Raw genomic sequence first — 27,540 nt, 5'->3', positions numbered from 1 at the left:
GAGGAAATGGAGGTCTGTTACCTGCACTGCCGCCCCTCCCTCATGACCCACTGATCTGCTTTTCCAGGCGCCGGTCAGAGAAAGACATTGAAGGAGTTGTTTACTTTGGAAACGGAGGGGGAGGTGATGATATCAAAACAAATACAGCTCCTCGTGCTTTCCTACATACATCTACTCAACATCTCTTTTACTCACATAACTCCTTTAGTGCCGCTAGACTTGAAAGTCTTGGTTGTAACAAAGAGTTTATGGGCTTGGCTTGCAATAGTGCCTTGTGGACCAGAGCCCATATGAGAATACCCATCAATAAACTGGCTATAATTGGCAATACTCAGCTGCCCTTTTGTGTGTGCAGCTTTGGCATATACAATAGGAGATATCAGATGGAGTATTTCCCTAAAGTTGATAGTGGTCAAATTGCAAATCATGTGTGTTTAAGCACTTGCACTTGTAGTCACAAATGCACAGCCCAATTGATCTCAGAAGATGAGAGGAGTATGTGTGCCCGTGTGCTCTCATGTGCCACCCTTGTGTGTCCTCTTTCTCCAGTGAATTGTCATGTGATTCGACACCCATCCCTGCATTTTTCTGCCTTTCAGATCCTGTTTTCATCATGAATGTGACTTGTTTTTGCAGCCCACTGGTTGATCGTACCCTTGCCCTCTTCAATATCCTGAATTCAGAACCCAGGAATGTGGGCGTTCAGATATGCATACAAATAAATGTTTCTCTTGGCCCAAAAAAGGAATGTATCTACTATGAAGTGACATAGAAGGTTCGTCAGTAAAGTCAGAAACGGATGGGATCATATTTATGATTAATTCATTCTTCAAAGGAATGTTCCGGTTAAAAATTAAGCTCTATTACTCATCATAGACAATAATTTTGTCCCTCAAAAATCATGTACTGTCATGCAATCTTAATGGAAGTCTATGAGGCAAGGTATTTCAGTGGGTTTAACAGCAAAAATGTGCATCTTAAAATTGTTGTTGCAGTGCTTCTATGATTTGTTCCTTAAAAATGAGCTGTGACGTTCTAAATCATACTTTTAGCAGACCAAAAGGATGTAGACATCCTTTTTGGACTACTGTTTTAGGTGGATGCACTTCTGGTTTTCCATAACCAATGTAATTTCAATGCAATAGGTAGAGTTTGCTGGATATAAACAGTAATTTGCAGATTGTTATGTCACGTCCCTTTCTGATATTCTTCCACATAGCTATAGTACAAAAGTTACAGTTTATCGGCTTTACATGGTCAAGACAGGAGGTTTTGGAAAACACAATATTGGAATTAACTTTTCACAGACATGGTTCATACGTATTTGTACATTCAAACCTTGTTTAATCTTGTAGCTATAGTTTCAAAACACTGTTGATTTTAACATTCATCCCAGTACCTTTCCCAATAGACTTCTATTTTAAGTGCATTAGAGTAAACACAATTATAATTTATTTATTTGTTTTAAAAACTGATGTACAAGTCACAATTTTCTGCTGTAATGAGACAGCATTCCACAGATGCTGTTAATAGAACTGGTACTAAACTTCTGTTGAACCCGGAATATTTCTTTAAGGCACCGCATTTTGGAAAGAATGTGATTTCTTTTAATGTACAAAAGGTTTTTTGTTAGTATACAAGCAGAAAGAACACTGTCAGACCTTTGTGGTTATTACCGCCTCAGAGTTCTCTTACACAGCTCTAACTGAAGGATGTGGCAAGAACTTCCCTCTTCAGGCCAGGAAGTTCTGTCGGAGCTGACTGATGACACACTTCCTTTTGCTTCTCATACACTCGTTCACAAATAAACAAACACATACACACAGAGGCAGCAGGCAGACAGATGTCTCCCACTGTCATGTGTGGGTGTCATTACTGTTGGATATGAATGATGGACTACCTTTTAGGTATTAAAATGGCTTCAGTGGGCAGGACAACATCTGATCTATTGTTTTGGAATCTAATTTGGGGCTCTAGAGACAGTGAGAGTGTATGAGAGAGAGAGACATGTAAAACAAGCTCATACTCAACGAAAATGCAGATGCTTGGCCAACCCATCCCAAACGTGCTGCACCTTTGTGTATGCTTAAAAGACCCCTTTTAGTGCATATCTGTTAGCATGTCTGTCCTCTTTATGCTAATGTATTGTTAAAAGTTGACATAATTAACTTTTAGCAGATAAATGAATTTAAAATTGACAGTCCTTCCAGGAAATTGCCAAAAATAATGATGATTTATACAAATATTTGTCCAGTCTCTCTTCGTCCAAATGCTCTTTAGAATGTCCCTTTAATACCAACTGCCATGACTAACAAATCATGGGTCATGGGACTCATGGCTGTGACGTAACTAAAGCCTGTTGGCTATTTTTTTTTTTTTGCAAAGGGACGAGCCCTTAGATATGCCTTGCCAAAACCTCCGGTTTCAATAGGAAATACGTCTACACAGGCCATACTACAACATACGTCAAGCGAATTTAGGGTTTTTAACATGCGTTCTCACGTTACTGGCGGTAAAAAAGTACTTAACAGGGCGATAGAGTTACCTTCTAATGTCTGTGCCACCCATTAAACTGTATGCATTATTATTATTGAGGGAGCTAGCTAGAGTATAAGCATTTTATCAATGTAACTGATTTTAACTAAGCAAGATTCACTTCAAGCTGTTGCTCTGCAATGACTGTAGATGCGGCAGTTTATGTAAATGCCCACTTTGAGGACCTTTGCGGCAATGTTGTGAATGCAGCATGGACTTTCACTGCCTTATCAATTTCATTCTGACACATTTCGGGATGCAACAGCATGTGAAATCAAGTTTGAGTCTTTTAAAGCTTATGTTCTCACATGCTTGCATAGAGTACTCTGTTTTGGGCCTTAGTCACTGACTCATCCAAGGATTGTGTTTGTTTATCAATAATCCTTTTCCATAATTAAAAAAATGATAATGACACAGATAGCAGCAGCAGTACTTATGTGGAGCAACCAACCCCATTAAAACTCCAGGGCCTCTGGGAATTAAATTGTTATGTGGAAAATCAACAAAGTTATTTAGCAAGTATTAAAGGAATAGCTCACCCATAAATGAAAATTCTTTCATCATTTACTCATGGAATTATGCTATCCCAGATGTGTATGACTTTCTTTCATCTGCTGAACTCAAATGAGGATTTTTAGAAGAATTTCTCAGCTCTTTTGATCCATACAGTGTAAGTGAATGGGTGCCAAAAACTTGAAGCTTCAAAAATAACATTAGTCAGCATAAAAGTAATCTCCAGTAAGACTCCAGTGGTTAAATCAATATGCGATATGATAGGTGTGGGTGAGAAACAGATCACTTTCACATTCATCTTTTTTGTGCTTTTGATGATTCACATTCTTCATGCATATCGCCCCCTACTGGGCAGGGAGAAGAATTTCAAGAAAAAAAGGACTTAAATCGTTATCTGTTTCTCATCCACACCTATCATATCACTTCTGAAGATATGGGTTAAAACTCTGGAGTAGTATGGATTACTTTTATGATGCCTTTATGTGCTTTTTGGAGTGTTGGCACCCATTCACTTGCATTGAATGAAACTACAGAGCTGAAATATTCTTCTAAAAATCTTAATTTGTTTTCTGCAGAAGATTGAAAGTCTCTGGAGAGTGCCTCATGTGTTGTGTTTGTCCTCCTGATCAATGTGCTATAGATTGCAAAATTGTTCCCAAAAGATAGCCCATAAGAAGTCTGGGAATACCACCTTTTGTGGATGTCTGGGAACTTCTTTTAATGTAAAACTGATTCATACAGTAAATACGTTAAATTGAATGTTTTTATTTAATTTTATTAAGTTCTAAAAATTCAAAAGGATTAGGGTTTGAGTTAAGGATAGTCTGTAGTAATTTGAATATATATAATTAAATAATATAATTAAAATATATAATTATTAGCTTTATATAAAAACAATGAAAGTCTATGGAATGTCCTCATTTAGATGACTAGGTGTACAGTATATGAAAGAGAAGTTGGTCAGTCCACACATTTTTGAAGTGTTCCCATGTCTCTTCAGGCCCCTTCTATGTAACTGTTGGGATAAACAGACGTGTGTGTGTGTGCTTGTGTTATGTGTCAGTGTGTATCAGCAAGGGAGGACAATAGAGCTGCTGTGCTCAATATGAGGGCTGGGGGATCAGTTGGCAGTAATAGTGTCTAATTTAACTCCAAATTAAAATTACCAAACAACAAATTACCAGCAAAAAATGAGTATCGGAGATTTTTTCTTGAAGGTTACCGAATTAAAAAAAAAAAAAAAAAAAAAAGGAAACAAGCTCAAAACTATTTGATTGTAATCATAATTTGATTTCTTTGATGTTACTCTTGTTAGGCCTGATAGATTAAAAGATCTTGCCAATTCACCTAAAGTCAAAAAGTGCATTTACATGGACACCAGAAAGCAGCGCATTGCGAGAACGCGGCTTACACCAGGTTTACACATCCTCCGTGAGTGAGGCGCGAGTATATTCCACAGTTGTTGCTGTGTTTGTTTCCTTAACTTTCTGTTGCAACCTGTAGCGGAATTGCGCAGCAATAGTGGGGTTTTCTTTCTTACGTAAAACACCGGTATTCCCCCAATGTACGAGCACGTATATGCAGAGGTAAGGGACAGTCGATAATTTACGCTGGTGTTTATAAATGAGTATAGTTTATTGTGTATGTGCTTTCCCTACTGTACTCCCGAAAATTTTGAAGACTTCCTGCTTTGTTTACTTCTGGTTTGGCTCCATCTGATTACATGTGGTACCCTGTCTGTTCACGCACATGCGCACTCTTCAAAAACCTGTGAGAACGCCGCTTATGTGTTTACATGGCCAGATAAGCCATGTTCTCCGGGAGAAACCTAGGTGTGTTAAACCGCTTTCTCTTAATCCCTAAAGTGGCTTAAGGAAACCAGCATTCTCGTTTACATGATGCTTCAGAGCGCCGCTTTCTGCAAAAACCCTGAAATAAACCGTTTTCTTAAGTCCATGAAAATGGGGTCAATGTAGATGTGTATCAGCAATTCGGAAATTACATGAGCAAAAGCTAATTAACTTGATTTTATTAATTGATTAATAAATTAGAGGGTTTTTAGCCTGAAGTCTTCATTAACCTTTACATTAACTTGTCATCTGTTAATGAAAGTGGTTTATCCTTCCCGTCCTTTTACCCCAGTTGAAATATTGGTTCATAGTCTATTGAAGTGTGGAATACACCAGGTCTACGTCCTTTTTACTATTTGTACATTCGTGTCATGTCCGAATGACCTTATTTATGCTAAAGAGACTGTGTGTTGTGTAGTGTATGTGCTCCGACACGCACGGTAATGGTTATGTGCTTATTGCTCGAGTCCGAGTCTGGCTCAGGTCATTTCCACACTCTTTAAAATCTTGCACTTTTACAAAAACTTTACTATAATTACTTTAACTAAAAACTCAGAATTATAAGTTAATTTAAGCTACACTACTTTAGGAAATCAACAAAATTCTGCAAGTAACTTACAATTTTATGTTTCAACCACAGAAGTCGAAAGAGAGCCCATAATTCTGTTGTGTATTTTTAACTACATTTTATGAAAGCTCTGACTTTTCCCATTTGTCCATTTGTCATGTGAAAACAAACAAAAAATATCGAAACATTATATTTTTCTTATAATTGTACTATTTGTAATGTCGCAAAATTTAAAGGATCCTGTATTATCTGAAAACTTACCAAAGGCTTACTATCTGATTCTCTGTTACCGTAGATGGAGCAAAAGAACTGGCTAACTTCCAACTTTTTGCAGTTACGTACGTTGCCATAGAAGCTAATTATTCCGGGATGTGATGTGAACTGCTAAGAGTAAAGTTTCAGAGTTGCTGTTTCATAATTCTTGTAATTCAGACACAACGTAAATGCAGCATTTCACTGTTTCTGTGTACTCTTCCTTCAACAAAGTGTATTTGTTTCTTTGTTGTTTTCATCAGGATTCGGCCACAGATGGCAAAGGAAAAGATTGAGGGATGTCACATCTGCACCTCCGTGACTCCCGGCGAGCCTCAAGTGCTCCTGGGAAAAGACAAGGCCTTCACGTATGACTTTGTGTTTGATATGGATGCCCAACAACAACAAATCTACAGCGCCTGTGTCCATAGGCTTATTGAAGGCTGCTTTGACGGATACAATGCTACTGTCTTCGCTTACGGACAAGTGAGGTCTACCAAACACTTACACCAATACACAGATAAATTGATACAAAAACCTGCAGGTTTACAAACACATAGTAATCCAGAATAGCATGGTTTGTGATGCTGAATAATAGTAATGGTTCATCAAACACCATACAGTAATAGTAACTGATGCGAGATCATACGACTTGTGCACTATATTTTAAGTCTTCTGAAGCCATAAGATCACTTTGTGAGATTAATAGACCAAAATGTAAGGTTTAATGTTGTTTATCTCTAAAATCAAATCATTGGTGGAATATAGTGCACAAGTTTCTCATAATCTCTACAAAAAACACACCCCAATTTACCAGTACCTGGATCAAATGGGGATACTTTTGAGCCTAATGTCATTCATTTCTTTAAATGTGAATACTCCACTGTCAGACTGCTGTGACACCTTGACCTTTTCCCTCAGAGCTATACGTGATGCGACAGCTGTGCAGAGTGTCTTTGTGTGTTGAACACAGGCCTCTCGGTTCCACTCATCACACACCATCGTCACACTTAGAGTGGCCATTGTACAGCGGCCAGGGTTTATTGCCCAACTGTACTTCTGTGTCAGTGTGACTGAAGATGAACAAAAGCAGATATGATCCAGATAAAACATGATTGCATTTACATTTAGTCATTTAGCAGATGCTTTTATACAAAGCGACTTACAAGTGAGACACATAGCAAGCAATTTCTCATACAGGGTTTAACAACGTCTGCAGTATAGGACTGCCAAGTTCTCACAGTGGCTGGAGTAGTAAAGATGCTAGCACAGCAGACAGAGACAGACAAGGATTGTTTTCTTTTGTTTTCTGTACATTAAGTGCAATTATTGGACACTTGTACACCTGAGAAGAATATTTCAACTAGTGGGCTACTCCCATCTTTACTGCAAGAGACACAGAATCTTGATTAACAGAAGACGCAGTAGTTTTATTGACTATTTACACAGAGAATTTGCCTTTTGAAGGTTCATGGTTGTTAGTATTGGTCCACCAATATGTTTTTTTTTTTTTTTTTTTTTTAAGTGCTTTTGTATGTTGTGTTACGAATGCTTTTATTGAATTTATGTTTCATTGGGCACTTTGTGTGTATTGTGCATGTTCTGTTCTGTCATGCAGACTGGTTCAGGAAAGACCTACACCATGGGCACTGGCTTCGACATGACTATGGCAGATGAAGAGCAGGGCATCATCCCTAGAGCAGTGCAACAACTGTTCCAGGGCATCCAGAAACGCAGACTGGATGCACAGAGTGCAGACATGCCCCTGCCAGAATTCAAAGTCAGCGCCCAGTTCCTGGAGGTGAGACTTGAGCGAGGTTGAATGGAAACTCAATTGGAATACGGCTCTCAATAGAGCACAGCAGTCAGCTGCCCTGGTTCAGGAAGTATTTTTTCCAAAGGCTTTTTATAAAAGTCTTCATGAGAGCGTTTTAAGGCATGAACCAAACTAACCAGCTTCGACTTTAAAAGACAAAGGTACAAGACTGTGTACTAATCGTCTTTAATGAGAGAATGAACTACAATCCCATGAAGCATTGGGAATGATGTAATTGAATATTTTCTTTGGGAAATAAATAAAACTATTGATTTAAAGTTGTTGATTATAAGTGTAGAATCAATATACTTACAGTATATTGCTAAATATTCAGATACATACCAATAAAGAAGTTTTCCGAGAGTGTATAGGGTCACTGACTCGATTGCGTCATTCACAATGGTTGATGGTAATGGGCGGACGCTACCGTGCTCGTTTGGTGGGCATTGTTGACTTTGATTCTCTGATTGGTGGATCTTTCTTTGCTGGATCATGGGTAGTGTAGTTCTTCACCGGGAATTTCACTATTAAACAAACATTTTTTTAAACAAAATTGAAACGTCATGGATTGTTGGCTTCAGCAGAAGCATAAAGCATACCTCAGAGTTCACGGTAAATCTGTCTTTAAAGCCTTATTAGTTTATTGTAAAAAATGTATTCGCCTATTGAAAAAACGAATGGGATTTTTAGATATTATTTCAAATGTATGTTCATCAGCTCTTGATGACATATGCATGCTTGCTTTGTTCCAGGGAAAGAAATTAACCAGGACATAGGGCAAAAGTGGCAAAAAAGTGACAAAAATGCCACCTAAATTCAGAAATTGGTGGTAAAAATTCAATTGTAGGCCTTGTTAATTATTCTAATTATGAGATAGATAATTTATATTACGTATTTCATATAAAATGATCACATGCAATGTGTTTTTACATGGTATTGGGAAATATGTCTTTTATAAAGGTGAAAAAAATGCCCCTGAGAATTATCTCTAGGGGTAAATATAGCCATAATAAAAATATTTAACTTGTGACAGTGCAACATACATTCTACAGCAAAGGGTTGGACTATGTAGTCTCCACTTTATTAGTTTGACCACACTTATAGAACTGTGGGGGTTTGTAGTTTTACTGCCTTTTAAATACTGTCTCAGCATGGTCTTCATTATGATTATTGTTAAATGGTTTTAATTATGTGCATATATAATAAAGCTAAACTGGTACAGGAGCTGACCAGGGCAGATGGCTGGAGTCCCACTGTCCTCACTCCATTAATCTAGCCTGCAATGGTGTTGTCAAGCAGACTCAACTTAAATCACTAGAATGGAGGGAGAGAAAGAGAGTGTGATGAGTGAGCCAAAAGACAACTGACTGTGATAACATGGAGAAAACCCCCTTGAGGTCCATATTTATTTGATATCAGTCATTACAGCTGACAATAGGCGAGGAGGAGGTGCTTGGCTGCCAGGGTAAGCAGACAGCAGTGTAACTGTAAACTGATTACCCCCTGTCTCGTGTAAAGTCCTGGCTTAGGTAATGAGTTTAAAACCTGCAACGGGGTGTTTTAACGAGCCGTGCTGCTCACTGTCTGGCACAGGCTGCTGTTTGTTCAGCAGAATCAAGGCTTGCTGTCCGGAATAACTGGGCAGATTTGTCTTAAGCTCTGCGGTTGTGAATGGATGGCCTTCCCCGGGACTGCTTTAATAGGCTATTAAAATGCCTTTTTCAATAGTCTCGTCTTTTCCAGAACTCCTATGTGCATTTGGTACATTTCTATGTTAGCAGTTTGATTTATTGTTTTAAACCCTAAATTTATTGAATCAACTCCCTCTTATTTTTTATTCCCTCTACCTCTTCTATAGAGTACTACAGTCAGCTTCTTGAAGTAAAAATCCCATTCATTTTCTCCTTGAAGAAATTCATTTATAATGATAACTTATATACATTTTAATTGTTATTGGGTTAGTTCATCCAGAATTAAAATTCTGTCATAATTTACTGATCCTCATGTTGTTTCAAACCTGTATTACTTTCTTTCTTCTGTGGAACTCGAGAGGTGAAATTTTGACGAATGTTGACGCTGATCTTATTTTTCATACAATAAGTGATGATAGAGGCTGTCAGTCCTTAAAATTCTACTATATACGTATATTCTTTTGTGTTTCATGGAAGAAACTCATACAAGTTGGAAAAACATGATGGTGAGTATGACACAATTTTTAGTTTTAGGTGAACTTAAAAATAAGTGATGGTAAGTGCTCCTGTAGAAGCCACAAGTCGTGTGATATCAACTTTGCTGAATTCATGATGAACTACACTACCCACAATCCTAAAGAGAGCTCCACCAATCAGAGAAGTCGCTGCTACCATTAAAACAGAAATTGTGGCAAAAGAGTTTAGCAATACCAATCCCATGAAGCATTGCAAATATTTAGCAATAAAGTTTTATATATATATATATATATATATATATATATATATATATATATATATATAATTTTAATAATTGTATATTGCTTTTATACTTAGAATCTGACTGTTTGTCAATAATAATTATAGTGTGTATCAGTGCTTTTTATTTGATTCTGTCATTCAAAATGCTTCACGCAATTGTAGTACATAAAAGACGTTAAGTGCACTCTTGTACCTTTGTCTTTTTTTCAGATTTTCATATAATTAGTTTGCTTCAAATTACAGTTTGTAATGTTGTGATTTAATCTTGGTTCAGCTGGTTGATTTGTTTCATGGCTTGGAACTCTTTATTGAAGATGTTTTTTTAAACCCCATGGGGAAAATAAATGGGAAATATGCTTTTGGTGGCAGCTGAAAAGTGAGCGTCCTCTGTTGCGCTCTATTTCAGTTTTACTCTTTGTTGTGAGGTTATCACTATTTATCACTGCAAAAACCTTGTCCGTCAGCTTGTGTGGTCTCTGGCCTTCTCGAGGTCGAACACGCCAACTCTCTCTGACCTTATGACCTCATGACTTTTGCCCTTAGTTGGTCAGAGAGCATGTGCATTTGTCTTTCAGCTCTATAACGAGGAGATCCTGGACCTATTTGACAGCACTCGTGACCCTGAGGCTCGAGGCAGGAAGTCCAACATTAAGATCCACGAGGATGGGAGCGGAGGCATCTACACCACAGGCGTGACTTCACGGCTGGTCAGCTCTGAAGATGAGGTTAGATATCTGGCTGGCTGGTCTATCTTTGGGAATATATTTGATATTTTTCTTAAAAGAGGCTTATGGGCATTAGATTTGACATATCCCTATATATGGTAATAATAATTAGTCATTATAAATTCATTATAATTTTTATAATTTATAACATACAAATAGTAACATACTTTCAAATAGTTTTAGATAGAGTGTAGCTTGTCACACTGCAGGACGCTCAAACATGGAAACGTCAAAATGACAAATACACACTCACATGTACACTTTCTCACACTGCCTATACTCTCTCCTCAGCTCCTGCAGTGTTTGAAACTGGGCGCTCTGTCCCGCACCACTGCCAGCACACAGATGAATGCCCAGAGCTCCCGCTCTCATGCCATCTTCACCATCCACCTCTGCCAGATGAGGGTGTGCCCACAGCCACACCTGGTACGGTCCTTCCAAACACTACAGCATAAGAATAATAAGCCCCCACTTGGTTAGAAACTTACCAGTGCTTGCCAAGAAGATCTGTCAACAGATGTGAATGTTAATTAAAACTGCACACATAATGTTAAAAGATGTAGTGTCAAAGGTCTGCAACATTTGTTTGCAGTTGCCACTTTTCATATTTTGTTATCTAATACAATGATGTTCATAATTTTTTTAAATGTAACTTAACTGTTCAATTTTTTGGGGGGCCTCTACATCATGTTTGTAGCTTCCAGTTGTCATGTTTTTTTTCTCCCCTCTCCTGTTCCAGGTGAATGGAGAGATGAACGGCGTATCTGATAGCTCCATCTCTCAGCCCGAGTATGAGACGCTCACTGCTAAGTTTCACTTTGTAGATCTGGCAGGCTCAGAGCGTCTCAAACGCACAGGAGCCACGGGAGAGAGAGCGAGAGAGGGCATTTCTATCAACTGTGGCCTGGTACGGTGACAAGTTCACTCATAATCTATTCAGTCTCCACCTGTATGTAATTTGTTTTCATGGAGCACAAAAGGAGTTGGCTAGCAGAATGTCCTGGCTGCTCTTTTTCATGCAGTGAAAGTGGATGGTGACTAAAGCTGGCAAGGTTTTCATTGAATAACAACATAAATTAAATACAAAGCTATATATATATATATGTGTGTGTGTGTGTGAGTGTGTGTTTGTGTGTGTGTATACTCTATATATATGTATGTGTGTGTGTGTGTGTGTATATATATATATATATATATATATATATATATATATATTAGGGCTGTCAAACGATTAAAATATTTAATCATGATTAATCGCGATATCTTTATAAACATGAGTGGACAAAATATGCTTCATCCAGATGTATTTTTCAGTCATCCACACAAAACCCACCCCACCAACAGAGTTGAACAACAGAAAATGAACACAACACAACTCAACTCAATTCAAATTATGTACAAAATATGGTAGTTGTAAGTGTATTGTGACAGGATTTATTTGTTTCTTTTTATGGAGTTTTGGCAGACATAATCTTTCCAGGAGCACAGTGGAATTAAATGGCTCTGGTCATGTGACTATTTGCACCAATCATGCAAAGAATTCTGCACTGTCATTTACATTGACACCTCTGTGCAATATACATCAAAAACTCCTTTAGCCCCCGGTCACAATTGCAACCGATGGGGTTAAATGGACAGTGTAGATTACCTGCAGGATTCCAGCAATGTCTCCAGCTTCTGCATTGGCTAGTGCACTATCAAACAGAGACACTGTGACAGAACCTTGAAGACAGCAGCAGGGTTTCCGTTAGCCGGAAATACCGCCGCTCCCAGTCTGTGTAGGTCAACAACTCCCTAGGGGGGCACCAGAAACTCCACCGGCTGCCTTTACTGGCACGTTATACGTTAATCATGGAGCCGGTAGCAGTCGCGGAACACAGACGATCGCCTCACGTTCACATTTTCACTTCGAGCATTGCACTGCGCCTCGCAACTTTGGACCCCGCCTCGCAGTGCAAGGCAGGTGTTCAAATGGCAGCTGTCTTGCCGCTGCAATCATGTTGCAAAGTTCCGCGCTCTATCTGTGCTTTGCGGGCATGTTCGTTCTACTGCTGTGCTACATTGATCAAATACTTGCCGCAGGTATCAGCATAACGTCTCTGAATATGTTACTGACCTTGAGTAATCTAACACAATATGTTACAAATTACATTTTACAACATGTATTCTGTAATCTGTAGTGGAATACATTTCAAAAGTAACCCTCCCAACCCTGTGTGTGTGTGTATATATATATATATATGGAAAAAATTAAGAGACCACTGCAAAATTATTCGTTTCTCTGGATTTACTTTTTATAGGTATGTGTTTGAATAAAATGAAAATTTTTGTTTTATTCTATAAAGTACTGACAACATTTCTCCCAAATTCCAAATAAAAATATTGTCATTTAGAGCATTTATTTGCAGGAAATGACAACCGGTCAAAATAACAAAAAATTAATATTCATATTCATTTTTAAACAACACAGTACTAATGTTTTAATTTAGGAAGAGTTCCGAAATCAATATTTGGTGGAAAAACCCTGATTTTCAATCACAGCTTTCATGCATCTTGGCATGCTCTCTACCAGTCTTTCACATTGCTGTTGGGTGACTTTATGCCACTCATTGCTCAAATTCATGCAGCTCGACTTTGTTTGATGGCTTGTGGCCATCCATCTTCCTCTTGATCACATTCCAGAGGTTTTCAATGGGGTTCAGGTCTGGAGATTGGGCTGGCCATGACAGCACCTTGATCTGGTGCTCCTCCATCCATACCTTGATTGACCAGACTCTGTGGCATGGAGACATTCCCTGTCTTAGGTCAGTTAGGATCACTAATTTATTTTAAGAATGTGAAATATCAGAGTAACAGTTCCAGACAGAACTGGTGTAACTGAGTCAAGTTTGTAGGCCTCCTTGCTTGCACATGCTTTTTCAGTTCTGCCCACAAATTTTCTATCGGATTGAGGTCAGGGCTTTGTGATAGCCACTCCAATACCTTGACTTTGTTGTCCTTAAGCCATTTTGCCACAACTTGGAAGGTATGCTTGAGGTCATTGTCCATTTGGAAGACCCATTTGCGACCAAGCTTTAACTTTCTGACTGATGTCTTGAGATGTTGCTCATTTCTCATGAGCAAAAGCTTCCAGCTCATTGACATTCTTTGGTTTCTGTGCTGCCACTGCTTCCTTGAAATCCCAACAAAGATTTCCAATGGGATTTTAAAGATGGACTGAAAGGGCCATTCAAGGACTTCCACGACCCATCCCTGAACCAGATTTTAGACAACTTGGATGTATCCTTGGTGTTATTGTCTTGCTGGAAAGTCCAGTGGTCACAGAGCTTCAATTTATACACTGAAGGCATCACATTTTTGCCAAAATCACATAGTCAGGGTAGCCATTTCCTGCAGCCGCAAAACACCCCCGTAATAGGACTGACCCACCTCCATGCTTGACTGTGGAGATGGTGTCATTCTTGCCATTACATTGCCTTTCTTACTCCAGATGTACTGCTGAACCATGGGTCTGAAACTAATTTTCAGTTTAGTGTCATACGTCCATAAATCCTTCTTCCAGGACTCGACAGGTCTTTCCAAATTCCTTCTTGAATATTCAAGTCAACATTTCCCTCGTTGAAGTTTTGCTTTCTTCCATACCCAAGAAAGTTGCTGTTGTACCATATTTTAAAAATGTATGAATGGTGCTGCCAACTTTGTCTATTGGAAATTGAAGTGCCTTGGAAATGTACTTTTAGCCATGACCTTTCTTGTGTAATGAAATAATCTCCTCTATTAGCTTTTGTGACAGCTAATTTTTAATTGCATTTTTTGCATAGAAATACATTTTTGCTTATGACACTAAACTTAAATTTTAAAATTTAAATAAGTGCCATTGCAGATTGATGACTTCATTTTGTTTTAAAACAATTACTTGTGTAGCCTTACATATTTAAGACACAGCTACATGCAGTAGAGCTTGAATAACTATGACATGTTTTTATAAAATCCTGCTATTTAGAAATATTAGGTTATATATTCACAATATGATTTTGAATGTGTCAACTGATATGGATGTAATGTTTAAAACTTCTGGGTCATCAGAAAACCTTACCTTTGTAAATCCTTACTGTCTTGTGGGGGTTGAATAATTTGTGTGTGCATATATATAATATATATATAGTAGGGCTGTGAATTGATCATTTTTTTTAAAAACTAATTAATCGCACCATTTTAGCAACAGTTTTTTTGTTGTTGTTTTTTTTTTTGCTGAGAGTTAATTAGACACATTTTTACAGGTGTTAATCTTTCATGCAAGTATATGTATACATGTCATAAAATCAATGGACATGTTGTAGTTACAAGTTTTTTAGTTTTTTTTTTAAATAATAGTATCAAATGGTCAGATTCAATTCATACCAAACTTTATTGGCAAGAGAAACTTAAGTATACATTGCCAATGTGTAATTAGACACTAGACATACAGATATAAAACATATTGAATGCTGAAGTTTAATTTGCTGAAGTTTAAAATCGTAAAAAAAAATAAAATAATAATAATAATTTCTGACTGCCGTTCAGTCTCTTCAAGTATACCTGTCTGCCGCTTGCTGAATGACCAGGTCCTGACTCACGCACATGCCGGGTCTTACTCACGCGGTTTCGCTTTTGAAACTACTTCAGATGACAGTAAGTGAGTTTTCGGGCAATGCGAAGAGATACAGCAGCTTGCCCGTATCTCTCGCATGCCTGGTTCACCGCTTGCATTTGAAGTCTTCATTCTTCAAATTATTAATCACAGAAATGAACGCGATAAATTTCCCAACCATATATATATAATATAATATACAGTTTATGTACTGTAAATATATTGCACAAGTCGTAATTTCATTGTAATTTATTGTGTTATTTTGGAGTTTGACAGCTTTAGTCGCCATCCTGTTCTTTGTATGGATAAAGCAGTCTATAAATTCTGCAAGCTAACTGCTTTTGTGTTCAACGACAAAGGTAGCATCAAACATTATTCGATGGACATTTTTAGTGAACTGTCCCTTTAACTATTTCTAGAGCAATCACAAGCTGACACCTCTACCAACACCACACTTGGTCAGGGATTTTTCAAGTCAAACTTACCCTGGACTTCATTAACATGATAAGACAGCCCTTTTAGCCGAGTCATGTTCTTTTAAAGTTATGATAGTGATATTAATATTACCATAACTACTCAGTCATGCAGCCTTCTAGATTCATTACTGCAGTCTGTTTGAAGTTGTCAGAGTAGTAAGTAAAGTTAATTACATTGTGAGAGAGTTCTGAAGAAAAGCTAAAACAAAGCCATGAAAAGCTATTGTTTTGAGAGCTTAGAGCCAAATAGAGTTTTATTGTTTTAGAGCCTAGTTACTCTATTGTAAGAGGACCTATTTAAAAGCTTTTAATCTTAGATAGCAGTGTGTGATGGAGCATGACTGGGTCTCTACCTCTGTGTGTGTTTGGCAGCTGGCCCTGGGTAATGTGATCAGTGCATTGGGAGATCAGTGTAAGAAGGCAGGCCATGTGCCTTACAGAGACTCCAAACTCACACGCTTGCTGCAGGACTCGCTGGGAGGAAACAGGTAACAAAAAATATACATTCACATCCTTACATCTTTTATTCTCTCTTTCTGCCTCACTCTTGCACTACCCTGCTAGTAGAGAAATAGAATTGTTACATAAAAGTTTACATATTCAGTGAGTGAGCTTCCTACCTTGACAACATTTTAAGTTAACATCCTGGTACGCAAGCTGTTCTAAAAATTTGGCAGCATAATAATACGTTTTAAGGTGTATAAATTGTAAAATGCCTTGTTTGCTCTTAAGACTGCATCGCATGTGTCCTTTTCAGAGTGAGGTAATCCCAAAGGTGTTCCAAGTTCAGTGGAAAAATTCATTCAAGATAGAAGACTGAATCGAGATAAATTCTGATTGTTTTTTTTGTTTTTTTTCATTGAATACTGTTGTATCTATGAATATAACGTTCTACTAACGTTTAGAAAGTTTCTGCCCATATAGAGTGTTTCAAAACAGTCCCTTGTTTGGTTCCATGATGGTTAGGATGAAGTCTTGCACAGTGTCCTAACCAGATGTGGCACGACACTGTGACACGCAATAAATATGTTGCGACATGCGTAAATATTTAGCTTCAAAAGGGACTTCTTCGCAGGGACTCGGGTGAGTCAGGGAATCGTTTATTTGAACCAGGTAATTTTACAGGAACTGTCCAAACAAATCGATTCACTAAAATGAATAGGACTTCCCAACGCTACATATCAAAAAATCGGTGAATCATTTATTTGAACAGGTTCATTTACATGAACTGTCTGAATGAACCGATTCACTTCAGTGATTTGGATATGGTGTAGATGAGTGCAGCAGTATATTGCTGTATTGCTGCGTGCCCGATACAGTATGACAAATGTAGTGTTTGTGACGCTACACTACTACTCTTTGGAAAAAGTAGCTTGTTACTGGAAAAGCTAAACTATTGTGAAAATAGCTGAGCTACTGTCATGCTACTGAAAAATGCAGTTGGGTTAGTTGCGTGGCTACTTTTAGGTAATTACTCCCCAAAACTGGTAAACAAGTAAAGTACATGTGTGTTTTTGTATCATGGTGGGGACCTCCCATTGCCTTACATTGTTCTTAAATTAAGCTAATTAGTTTAAACATAGACTAACCTTAATCCAAGCCCTAATTCTTGGCATATAAGGTGTGAAACAAAACATTATTTAGGCCCTAAACATTATTACACCTATAACATTATTATAGGTGCCCAGAATGCAAGTTCTTCAGGTTTTACTAAAGAACCTGACACACACACACACATATGCATGCCATGTTTCTATTGTTCTAAAAAATATGCTAATTATAATTCCTATAGACCAACCCTAACCCTACCCAATACAGACACCTCTTGACATTTTTATATGTGAAACTAGTTTTATAAATTTTCTGAAGAAAAACTGAGTGGGTATTGCATGTGCAAAACTTGCTGCCATGATACTAGAGTGCTGTGGGTTGTTGCCAGGATATTGCTGTGCGGTTGCTAGGGTGCTATGGGTAGATGCTAAATGGTTACTCGCTGCCCCAAATTACATGCTGAAGTTTAATACTTAAGGTTAAGGGTTTGTTTAGATCCCTTTAGGGTTAGGGTATTAAAGGTGAGTTTGTAAGTGTGAGCAATATGAATAATGATGCTTGGCTTGTAGGATTATTTAGTCTCTTTTTGAAGCTCTTTTTTTTTATTTCCCCTCCCCAGTTTAGAATGCCCAATTTCCAATGCGCTCTAAGTCCTCGTGGTGGCGTAGTGACTCGCCTCAATCCGGGAGGCGGAGGACAAATCTCAGTTGCCTCCGCGTCTGAGACCGTCAATCCGTGCATCTTATCACGTGACTTGTTGAAAATGTTACCGTGGAGACGTAGCACGTGTGGAGGCCCACGCTATTCTCCGAGGCATCCACGCACAACTCACCACGTGCACCACCGAGAGCTAGAATCACACATTATAGTGACCGCGAAGAGGTTACCCCTTGTGACTCTACCCTTCCTAGCAACTGGGCCAATTTGGTTGCTTAGGAGACCTGGCTGGAGTCACATCTCAAGGGGTGGTAGTCAGCGTCAATACTCGCTGAGCTACCCAGGCCCCTTTTAGAAGTTTTTTTAAATGGTGGTCACCACAGTTAAGGTTTCTTGAGTTTACTATTGTTGTACAGACATTTGGTCTTATGTACACGCTTGGCATGTTTGTTTTCGAGTTTCAGATTGTCCAGCGCAAATTCACATGCTTGTAAACACCACTGTGTACAGTGCAGTCATTGTCTCTTGAAGGTTAATGCATGCTAACAGTGCATGGCATCAGTGTGTGTGGATGCGCAGTGTTGGGTCACTCAATCCACAGTGGACGCCACTGGCTGGTCATAGATGCTCATGATGTGGGATCGTGGGGGAGTTGATTGAATTATACATGAGGGACTGCAGACAGTGGTGTTCCTTAAAGACATTCAGTGTCAGCAGCCAGTGTGTGTGTGCAGACAATATGCAGACAGTGTGTGGAGTCCATGAGAGCATGTGGGTGTTTATCTCTCATCTGTTTGTGTGATTATCTGTCACGTGTGTGTGTGTGTGTGTGTGTGTGTGTGTGTGTATGTTTCTGAGCTCTTTTAGAAGTTGTTTTGTCTGAAAATGATCTCTCAGACCCTTAAGAATTCACATTCTTGCACTAGCAGAAGGGTTGTTGCTAAAATTCTTAGGGCCTTAATTTTTTAAGGGTGGGCACTGGGCACCCTCTTCTGCAGGCCCATTAGCCCAATGATTAGACTATACTAGTAAGGACCTGGCGCTAAATTGGAGGGGTTGAGGGGGGCATTTTATGGGGCTTTTCCACTCCACTGCACGGTACATCTCGACTCGACTCTGCTCGCTTTTTGGGGGTTTTCCACTGTGGATAGTACCTGGTACCTGGTACTTTTTTTAGTACCACCTTGGTCGAGGTTCCAAGCGAGCCGAACCGATACTAAATGTGACGTCAGAACCCTGCAGATCACTGATTGGTCAGAGAGAATCGTCACTACCAGCGTCACTGGATTTGTGACACGGGATATCAACCCGCTAGTTTTAAAGTTAGCAAAAGCGATAGCAGTATCATTTGTTCATGCGACTTTTGAATTGTAAAAAGAAATGGCTGTGCGCAAAACCACGCCGTGGTCAATAAACGAGGTGCAGACGTTCCTCTCATTAGCAGCCGAGGAGAGGATCCAACGAGAGCTAGATGGGGCGATGCAACTATGACGATAAGCCTATAATCCCATCCACATTGAGGCTGCTCTAAACTGCAGTGGAAAAGCAAGCTCAGAAAAGTAAAGTGAGCAGAGTCGAGTCGAACCGTAACGTGCAGTGGAAAAGTGCCATTAGTGTTTCCGGTTTTCTACTCTCTGAAGACGACCCTGACTTTTAATCTTCGATAGCAGTGTGCAATGGAGCATGATGGGGTCTCTGTATCTGTGTGTGTGTGTGTGTGTGTGTGTGTGAGTGCACACTCACACTCACACTCACACTCACACTCACACTCACACTCACACACACACACACACACACACACACACACACACACACACACACACGGAGACTACCAGTCAACACGGGCTCTGCCAATTATTGTTTCATCTCAAAGTAATTTAGATGAAACTATAAGATGAATAGAGATGAATTGATGAGATATTTAATACATTCAGATGTAATTAAAAAAAGTATGTTATATACTGTAAGTATAAACATGCATATGACTGTTCATCAAGAATGATTATTTTAATGGCTTTGCATTGTATGCATCATAACAAAGTATATAAATACATTAATATGGTACTATACGCATGTAATTATGGACCAGGCTGAAAACGCAACACACGTTTTTTTCTTTTTTTTTTTTTTTTTTGTACAATATGTAGCGAGGTCCCTGCTCTGTCTCCCTATCCACCAAGGGGTCACTGGCCACTACAAAATTACTGTACTTCCATTTGTGTTATTTACACAAGTACTGCCTTGAGTATGAGTATGTATGTATCATCTTTTGACTGGTAATATATATTCTAATTTTCTTTTCCTTTACACTCCTCTCTCCATCTAGTCGGACAGTAATGATTGCCTGTGTGAGCCCCTCTGACCGTGATTTTATGGAGACCCTGAATACCCTGAAGTACGCTAACCGGGCTCGAAACATAAAGAACAAAGTGATCATGAACCAGGACAAAACCAGTCAGCAGATCAATGCCTTACGAGCAGAGATTGCACGCCTGCAGATGGAGCTCATGGAGTACAAAGCGGTAAGGAGGAGGAACGTGAAGGTTGAGGAATTCTGGGAAGAGTTAGAAATGTTGCATATAAACAAATTTTCCCAACTGGAGCACAACAGGTTCTGAAAGTAAAAATCTCATTCATTTTCTCCATAGAGAAATTGTTTTGTAGTGCTAACGAATATACCTTTCAAGAAAGACCTACAATGAGCTCTGATATAAAGCATGGGTGTTCACTGGGTCACTATTACACAGTATTCCCATTATTTATATATATATATATATATATATATATATATATATATATATATATATATATATATATATATATATATATATATTCCTTTCGCACAGGAATATGCATACAAGGATCATTTCACTTCATCCATAATGTTTTCTATAATGATTTGTTCCATGAAGGTTTATTAGTTTAGCAGACATATGCCATGTCAGGATGTGGAAAGCTGTGGAAACTAGTTTACAGTGGCAGAATTGACTGAAAATGGGAAACAATTTTATTACTTGTTCACTTCACTAGAGAGGAAACAATTTAAGTTGACATTGAAGCATAATCGAGCAGCTCAACAATTACTTCCTCTGTTAAAACACCAAATACCCTGACACCAAATACAGAACTTTACAGATTTACAGTAGATAGTGAGTCTGCCGTAGATAGGTGACCCTATTTCAGCCCTTCACTCAATTATTTTCCTCTCCCTCAGTAGAAACTCTAGCTGTTTATGTAGTAATTTGAGGAGACTTGGAAGGCTGTGATGGGCGGTTGGGTTGTGGAGCATGATAACATGGTTTGTACAGGGTCGGCTCACAGGAATTTGCTACACAGTGTTAATGGAGCATATCAGTAGCTTAGCGCCTCAGCCTGACCTGGATGCTAAATGGCCACCAATAGCTGTTACCGGTTTAGCTATGATGACACCGAGAGAGATAAGTCTCGCTGACAGATGAGAGGGGGTGTTGACACAATTTACTATTTGCATTTCTTTCAGGGAAAGCGAGTGGCCTGTGAAGATGGATCCGAGGGCTTTAGCGATTTGTTTCAGGAGAACTCAATGCTCCAGAAAGAGAACGATACACTGCGTATGCGGGTCAAAGCCATGCAAGAAACCATTGACCACCTCAATACCCGAGTAACCCAGCTACTCACCAGCGGAGTTAATCTGCTGCTCACTAAGACAGGTGAGTGACGCTTAGTAATGACAACTTTGCAGATCCTTGGCATTCTAGCTGTCAGTTTGTCCAGATACTCAGGTGACATTTCACCCCACGCTTCCTGTAGCACTTGCCATAGATGTAGCTGTCTTGTCGGGCACTTCTCACACACCTTACAGTCTAGCTGATCCCACAAAAGCTCAATGGGGTTACCATAACACTCTTTTTCAATCATCTGTTGTCCAATGTCTGTTTCTTTGCCCACTCTAACCTTTTCTTTTTGTTTTTCTGTTTCAAAAGTGGCTTTTTCTTTGCAATTCTTTCCATAAGGCCTGCACCTGAGTCTTCTCTTTATTGATGTACATGAAACTGGATTTGAACGGGTCTATTTGTCAAACTAGAGACTCCGATGTACTTCTGCTCTTGTTTAGTTGTACATCTGGCCTTACACATCTCTTTCTGTCATTGTTACAGCCAGATGCCCTTTGTCTTTGAAGACTGTAGTGTACACCTTTGTATGAAATCTTCCGTTTTTTAGCAATTTCAAGCATTGTATAGCCTTCATTCCTCAAAACAATGACTGACTGATGAGTTTCTAGAGAAAGCTGTTTCTTTTTTTGCCATTTTTGACCTAATATTGACCTTGAGACATGTCAGCCTATTGTATACTGTGGCAACTCAAAAACAAACACAAAGACAATGTTAAGCTTCATTTAACAAATCAGATAGCTTTCAACTGTATTTGATATAATGGCAAGTGATGGCTGCTGGAAATGGGGCCTGTCTAGATTTGATAAAAAGTTGAGTGCCACAGCAAAATCTGTCCATTTGGAATAATGGAGAGATTTAGCTGTTTTGGAAGGAAATTGGTACTTTAATTCACCAAAGTGGCATTCAACTGATCACAAAGTATAGTCAGGACACTACTGATGTAAAAAACAGCACCATCACTATTTGAAAAAAGTAATTTTTTATCAAATCTAGACAGGCCCCTGAAGATTTCTTACAAAGCTGTACACTACAGTCTTCAAAGACAAAGGACAACTGGCTCTAACAAGGACAGAAAGAGATGTAGAAGGCCCAGATGTACAACTAAACAAGAGGATAAGTACATCAGAGTCTCTAGTTTGAGAAATAAGACGCCTCACATGTCCTCAGCTGACAGCTTCATTGAATTCTACCCGCTCAACACCAGTTTCATGTACAACAGTAAAGAGAAGACTCAGGGGTGCAGGCCTTATGGGAAGAATTGCAAAGAAAAAGCCACTTTTGAAAGAGAAAAACAAAAAGAAAAGGTTAGAGTGGGCAAAGAAACACAGACATTGGACAACAGATAATTGGAAAAGAGTGTTATGGATCTTAACTCCATTGAGCTTTTGTGGGATCAGCTAGACTGTAAGGTGCATGAGAAGTGCCCGACAAGACAGCCATATCTATGGCAAGTGCTACAGGAAGCGTGGGGTGAAATGTCACCTGAGTATCTGGACAAACTGACAGCTAGAATGCCAAGGATCTGCAAAGCTGTCATTGCTGCACGTGGAGAATTTTTTGATGAGAACTCTTTGAAGTAGTTTAAGAAATTCTGAAAAGTTTTTTCAAATTGTAATAGTAATTATTCATGATATTAATGTCCTGACTATACGTTGTGATCAGTTGAATGCCACATTGGTGAATAAAAGTACCAATTTCTTTCCATAAGAGCAAAATCTGTACATTATTCCAAACTTTTGGCCGCCAGTGTATGTATGAATGTGTGTGTGTGTGTGTGTATGTATATACTGTAAATATAGATAGATATATAGATAGTAGGCATGTAATGACACACAAATTTCATATGATATGATGCATAGCCTAACGATATGATACGAGCACCCACAAATGTTTTGCTCAAACTTATTCAAGGATTCGACATAAATGTCTTTTAAATCATTAATGACACAACAGTGTCTGACATTGGCAACAAAAAGCAGAGCTCTATAATAATGTAAACAACAGTACTGCATTTATTTTGTTTGATTGCTATGAGAAAACCTAATATGAACTCACAATTTTCATGTTTTTCTTGAGAAAATAAGTTTGTCTACACTCTGGTCATTTTATTTGTATAACACTTTTCACAATACACATAATTTCAAAGCAGCTTTATAGAAAAACATGCCTTTAATGTCAGAAAGCCCCCAGTGAGCAAGCTGAAGTTACTGTAGCAAGGAAAAAACAGTTATTTTGTGGTGAAAAATTAACTCGAGAGGAACCTGATCTCTGGCTTTACTATATTCAGTATGTACATAATCCAATGTTATTTAGACGTTGGAGCAAAACAAACGGTTGAGATATTGTATCCTTTTCATATAGTTGTGCTCCAAAGTTTGCATTCCCTTGGAGAATTGGTAATGTATGTACCATTTTTAAAGAAAACATGAATGAGCAGGCAAAACACATTTTTTTAAATTTCTTATGGGATTCATATTCAACTGTAGGTTATAACAGAATGGCACAATCATAAAACAAAACATGGCAACAAAGAAAAAAATAAAATGACCCCTGTTCAAAAGTCTGCATACCCTTAGTTCTTAATACTGTGTATTGACCCCTTTAGCATCAATGACACCGTGCAGTCTTTTGTAATAGTTGTCTTTGAGGCCCCAAATTCTTGCCGGTGGTATAGCTGCCCATTCGTCTTGGCAAAATGCCTCCAGGTCATGCAAAGTCTTTGGTCGTCTTGCATGAACCGCACGTTTGAGATCTCCCCAGAGTGGCTCGATGATATTAAGGTCAGGAGACTGTGATGGCCACTCCAAAACCTTCACCTTTTTCTGCTGTAACCACTGGAGGGTCAACTTGGCCTTAAGCTTAGGGTCATTGTCGTGCTGGAAAGTCCAAGAGTGTCCCATGCGCAGCTTTCGTGCAGAAGAATGCAAATTGTCTAGCAGTATTTTCTGATAACATGCTGCATTCATCTTGCCATCTATTTTCACAAGATTCCCCGTGCCTTTAGAGCTCACACACCCACAAAACATCAGTGAGCCACCACCATGCTTCACAGTGGGGATGGTATTCTTTTCAATATAGGCTTTGTTGACCCCTCTCCAAACATAGCGCTTATGGTTGTGACCATAAAGCTCTATTTTGGTCTCGTCACTCCAAATTACAGTGTGCCAGAAGCTGTGAGGCGTGTCAAGGTGTTGTCGGCATATTGTAACCGGGCTTTTTTGTGGCATTGCCGCAGTAAAGGCTTCTTTCTGGCAACTCGACCATGCAGCTCATTTTTGTTCAAGTATCGTCGTATTGTGCTCCTTGAAACAACCACACCGTCTTTTTCCAGAGAAGCCTGTATTTCTCCTAAGGTTACCTGTGGGTTTTTCTTTGTATCCCGAACAATTCTTCTGGCAGTTGTGGCTGAAATCTTTCTTGGTCTACCTGACCTTGTCTTGGTATCAAGAGATCCCCAAATTTTCCACTTTTTAATAAGTGATTGAACAGTACTGACTGACATTTTCAAGGCTTTGGATACCTTTTTATATCCATTTCCATCTTTATAAAGTTCCATTACCTTGTTACGCAGGCCTTTTGACAGTTCTTTTCTGCTCCCCATGGCACAGTATCTAGCCTGCTCAGTGCATCCACGTGAGAGCTAACAAACTCATTGACTATTTATACACAGACACTAATTGCAATTTAAAAAGCCACAGGTGTGGGAAATTAACCTTTAATTGCCATTTAAACCTGTGTGTGTCACCTTGTGTGTCTGTAACAAGGCCAAACATTCAAGGGTATGTAAACTTTTGATCAGGGCCATTTGGGTGATTTCTGTTATCATTATGATTTAAAAAGGAGCCAAACAACTATGTGATGATAAATGGCTTCATATGATCACTATCCTTAAATAAAAGACAGTTTTTTTGCATGATCAGTCATATTTTCAAAATCAATGCCAAAATTTCACAATTTCTGCCAGGGTATGCAAATTTTTGAGCACAACTGTATATACCTATTAATATGTTGATGTATCACATAAAAGAGACGCTTGCGTACAATACGCCTTTTTCAAGATGTCGTTCCGCAAGTGTTCTGCATGTGATCGGCACATCCTACCGTCAGATGAACATGAGAGCTGCGTTCGCTGCTTGGTCCGCGCCCACTCTGAATCGGCTCTCAAAGAGACAGACTGCCCTTGCTGCGAGGATTGAGGATCAAGGATCGCCTTCGTTCTAAGGGATGGTCCCGCCTACTGCACCCTCCTACAAGCCTCTTCTGTGTTAGATCACGAGGGTTCACACAGGGAGGTACGGCTGGGCCGTGAGGTTGATTTGAAGTCGAGGAAGATCCCGCGCCAGCGCAGCCCCGCGATCCCCTCGATCTCCTAATGTAGCATCCGCGCCAGTACAGTATACACGTATTGAGCTCTGGCCCTCTATCAGAGCGCATAGCATTATCACGTTAGCGGTTATGACTATGGGGATGACGTTGTGTCTCTCGCAGCATCAAATATGAGAGAGTTGTCCACAGAGGATGTCGCCCTCCCTTCCCCCAGTGAGGGTGAGGAGCGTGCGCATGCCACTGATAAGGGCTGATTTGCGCCCCCTCACAGGTGGTTTAGGAGCTCGGTTTACAGTGGTCCCCTCCAGTCGAGCTGGAAATATCTCGCCTGGATGAGTGGTCCTGCAGTCTGGCTGCCGGCAAAAGACTGCATCTCAAAGGGCAGCACCATCCTTTCCAGAGATCCGGCTTGCATGTTAACACGCCTAATTAACTGTTGGCCTTAGAGTCAGAGGACCACAGTTCAAAACCAGCCGTCGACTCAAGCTGATACGTGCCATGACAGAGTCATGGATGTGACTCGAAATTTTGTGGTTGCCTCAACATGGTGCTGCGGGTCACAAAAAGTCACCGGTGAATCAGTCTGATGATTTACCACTGTATTTCAAATCAGCACTCGGCAGAGAACCCCGCCTCCGCTGCTCCGCCAAAGACAGCCGAGCCATCGAATAGTTTCTGTGTTGTGTTCAAATAGAGAATGTTCTCACAAGAAACAGAAATGCCCTCGCTGCGAGACGCCACATTCATATGCTGCTCATTCCTTGCCGGGTATGCTGGGATGATAGACAAGTGTGTTCTTTTGTGTTGTGTTCACATAAACAATGTTATCACACAATAGAGAAAGCGCTGGTTTTTTGGTCATCCACTGTTTTATCAGAGAAGGTTAACAACAGTTACGGGTGGTGTTAACAATTTAGAATTCTTTTTCTTTTGTTATTAATTGTAATAATTTCAACTTTTTTAAAATTTATTATTTTTTATTCTTATTTCATGTTCTTAATTGGTTTTTAAATGTATTTTTTATGTATCTTGTATATTCTTTATAATTTTTATGTAAGGCCCTTTGAATTACGATACAATCTTCTTCTTTCGACTGCTTCCGTTAGGGGTCGCCACAGCGGACCATCCGTAATCCCCATTTGTAAGCCATTTCATTTAAAAAATATTACGATTTATATTGAATATTTTCAAAAGGCTAAAAAAATCTAGAATAATAAAAAAATTAAAAAATAATTTATCACCTACCACTAGTAGTCAGATGTGGCAAATAGCCCACTAGTTTGGTTGGCCACTCATGAACTTGAAGCATTATCTCATTAATCTATTAATTTCTTCTGATAAATAAATCTGTTATTCCTTGCACAGGTGAAACAAATGAGGAGATTGGAAATCTAATTCAAAATTACATCAGAGAGATTGAAGAGCTCAGGTAACATGTTTGCTCTGTCCTTGAAGTGACATCCTATTTAGACTTCTTATCATAGCGATTGAAAACAATGACTCAGTCCTCTCGCTGTCTCTCTCTCTCTCTCTGTCTC

The 27,540-nt window shown here is 39.1% G+C and overlaps 1 protein-coding gene across 7 annotated transcripts in view; it reads left to right on the top strand.

The window, feature by feature from the left end:
* kif21b (kinesin family member 21B) overlaps positions 1–27,540 on the top strand; it is a 126,932-nt gene that overhangs the window by 39,043 nt on the left and 60,349 nt on the right. For all 7 annotated transcript variants that reach the window (XR_007895062.1, XM_051676435.1, XM_051676433.1 and 4 more), the window contains exons 2-10: positions 5,982–6,204; positions 7,337–7,519; positions 10,560–10,709; positions 11,001–11,135; positions 11,449–11,616; positions 16,188–16,303; positions 20,350–20,545; positions 21,523–21,712; positions 27,368–27,431. Coding sequence is in view for 6 of the 7 variants with exons in the window: in XM_051676435.1 (XP_051532395.1) it covers positions 5,982–6,204; positions 7,337–7,519; positions 10,560–10,709; positions 11,001–11,135; positions 11,449–11,616; positions 16,188–16,303; positions 20,350–20,545; positions 21,523–21,712; positions 27,368–27,431 (1,425 nt within the window). In the remaining variant the exon portion in view is untranslated. The remainder of the gene's footprint in view (positions 1–5,981; positions 6,205–7,336; positions 7,520–10,559; positions 10,710–11,000; positions 11,136–11,448; positions 11,617–16,187; positions 16,304–20,349; positions 20,546–21,522; positions 21,713–27,367; positions 27,432–27,540) is intronic.

This window comes from Myxocyprinus asiaticus, chromosome 37 (genome assembly GCF_019703515.2).
Source record: "Myxocyprinus asiaticus isolate MX2 ecotype Aquarium Trade chromosome 37, UBuf_Myxa_2, whole genome shotgun sequence".
Lineage (NCBI taxonomy): Eukaryota > Metazoa > Chordata > Actinopteri > Cypriniformes > Catostomidae > Myxocyprinus > Myxocyprinus asiaticus.
The sequence above is the reverse complement of the archived record's forward strand: the minus strand, read 5'-3'. Positions and strand labels throughout refer to the sequence as shown.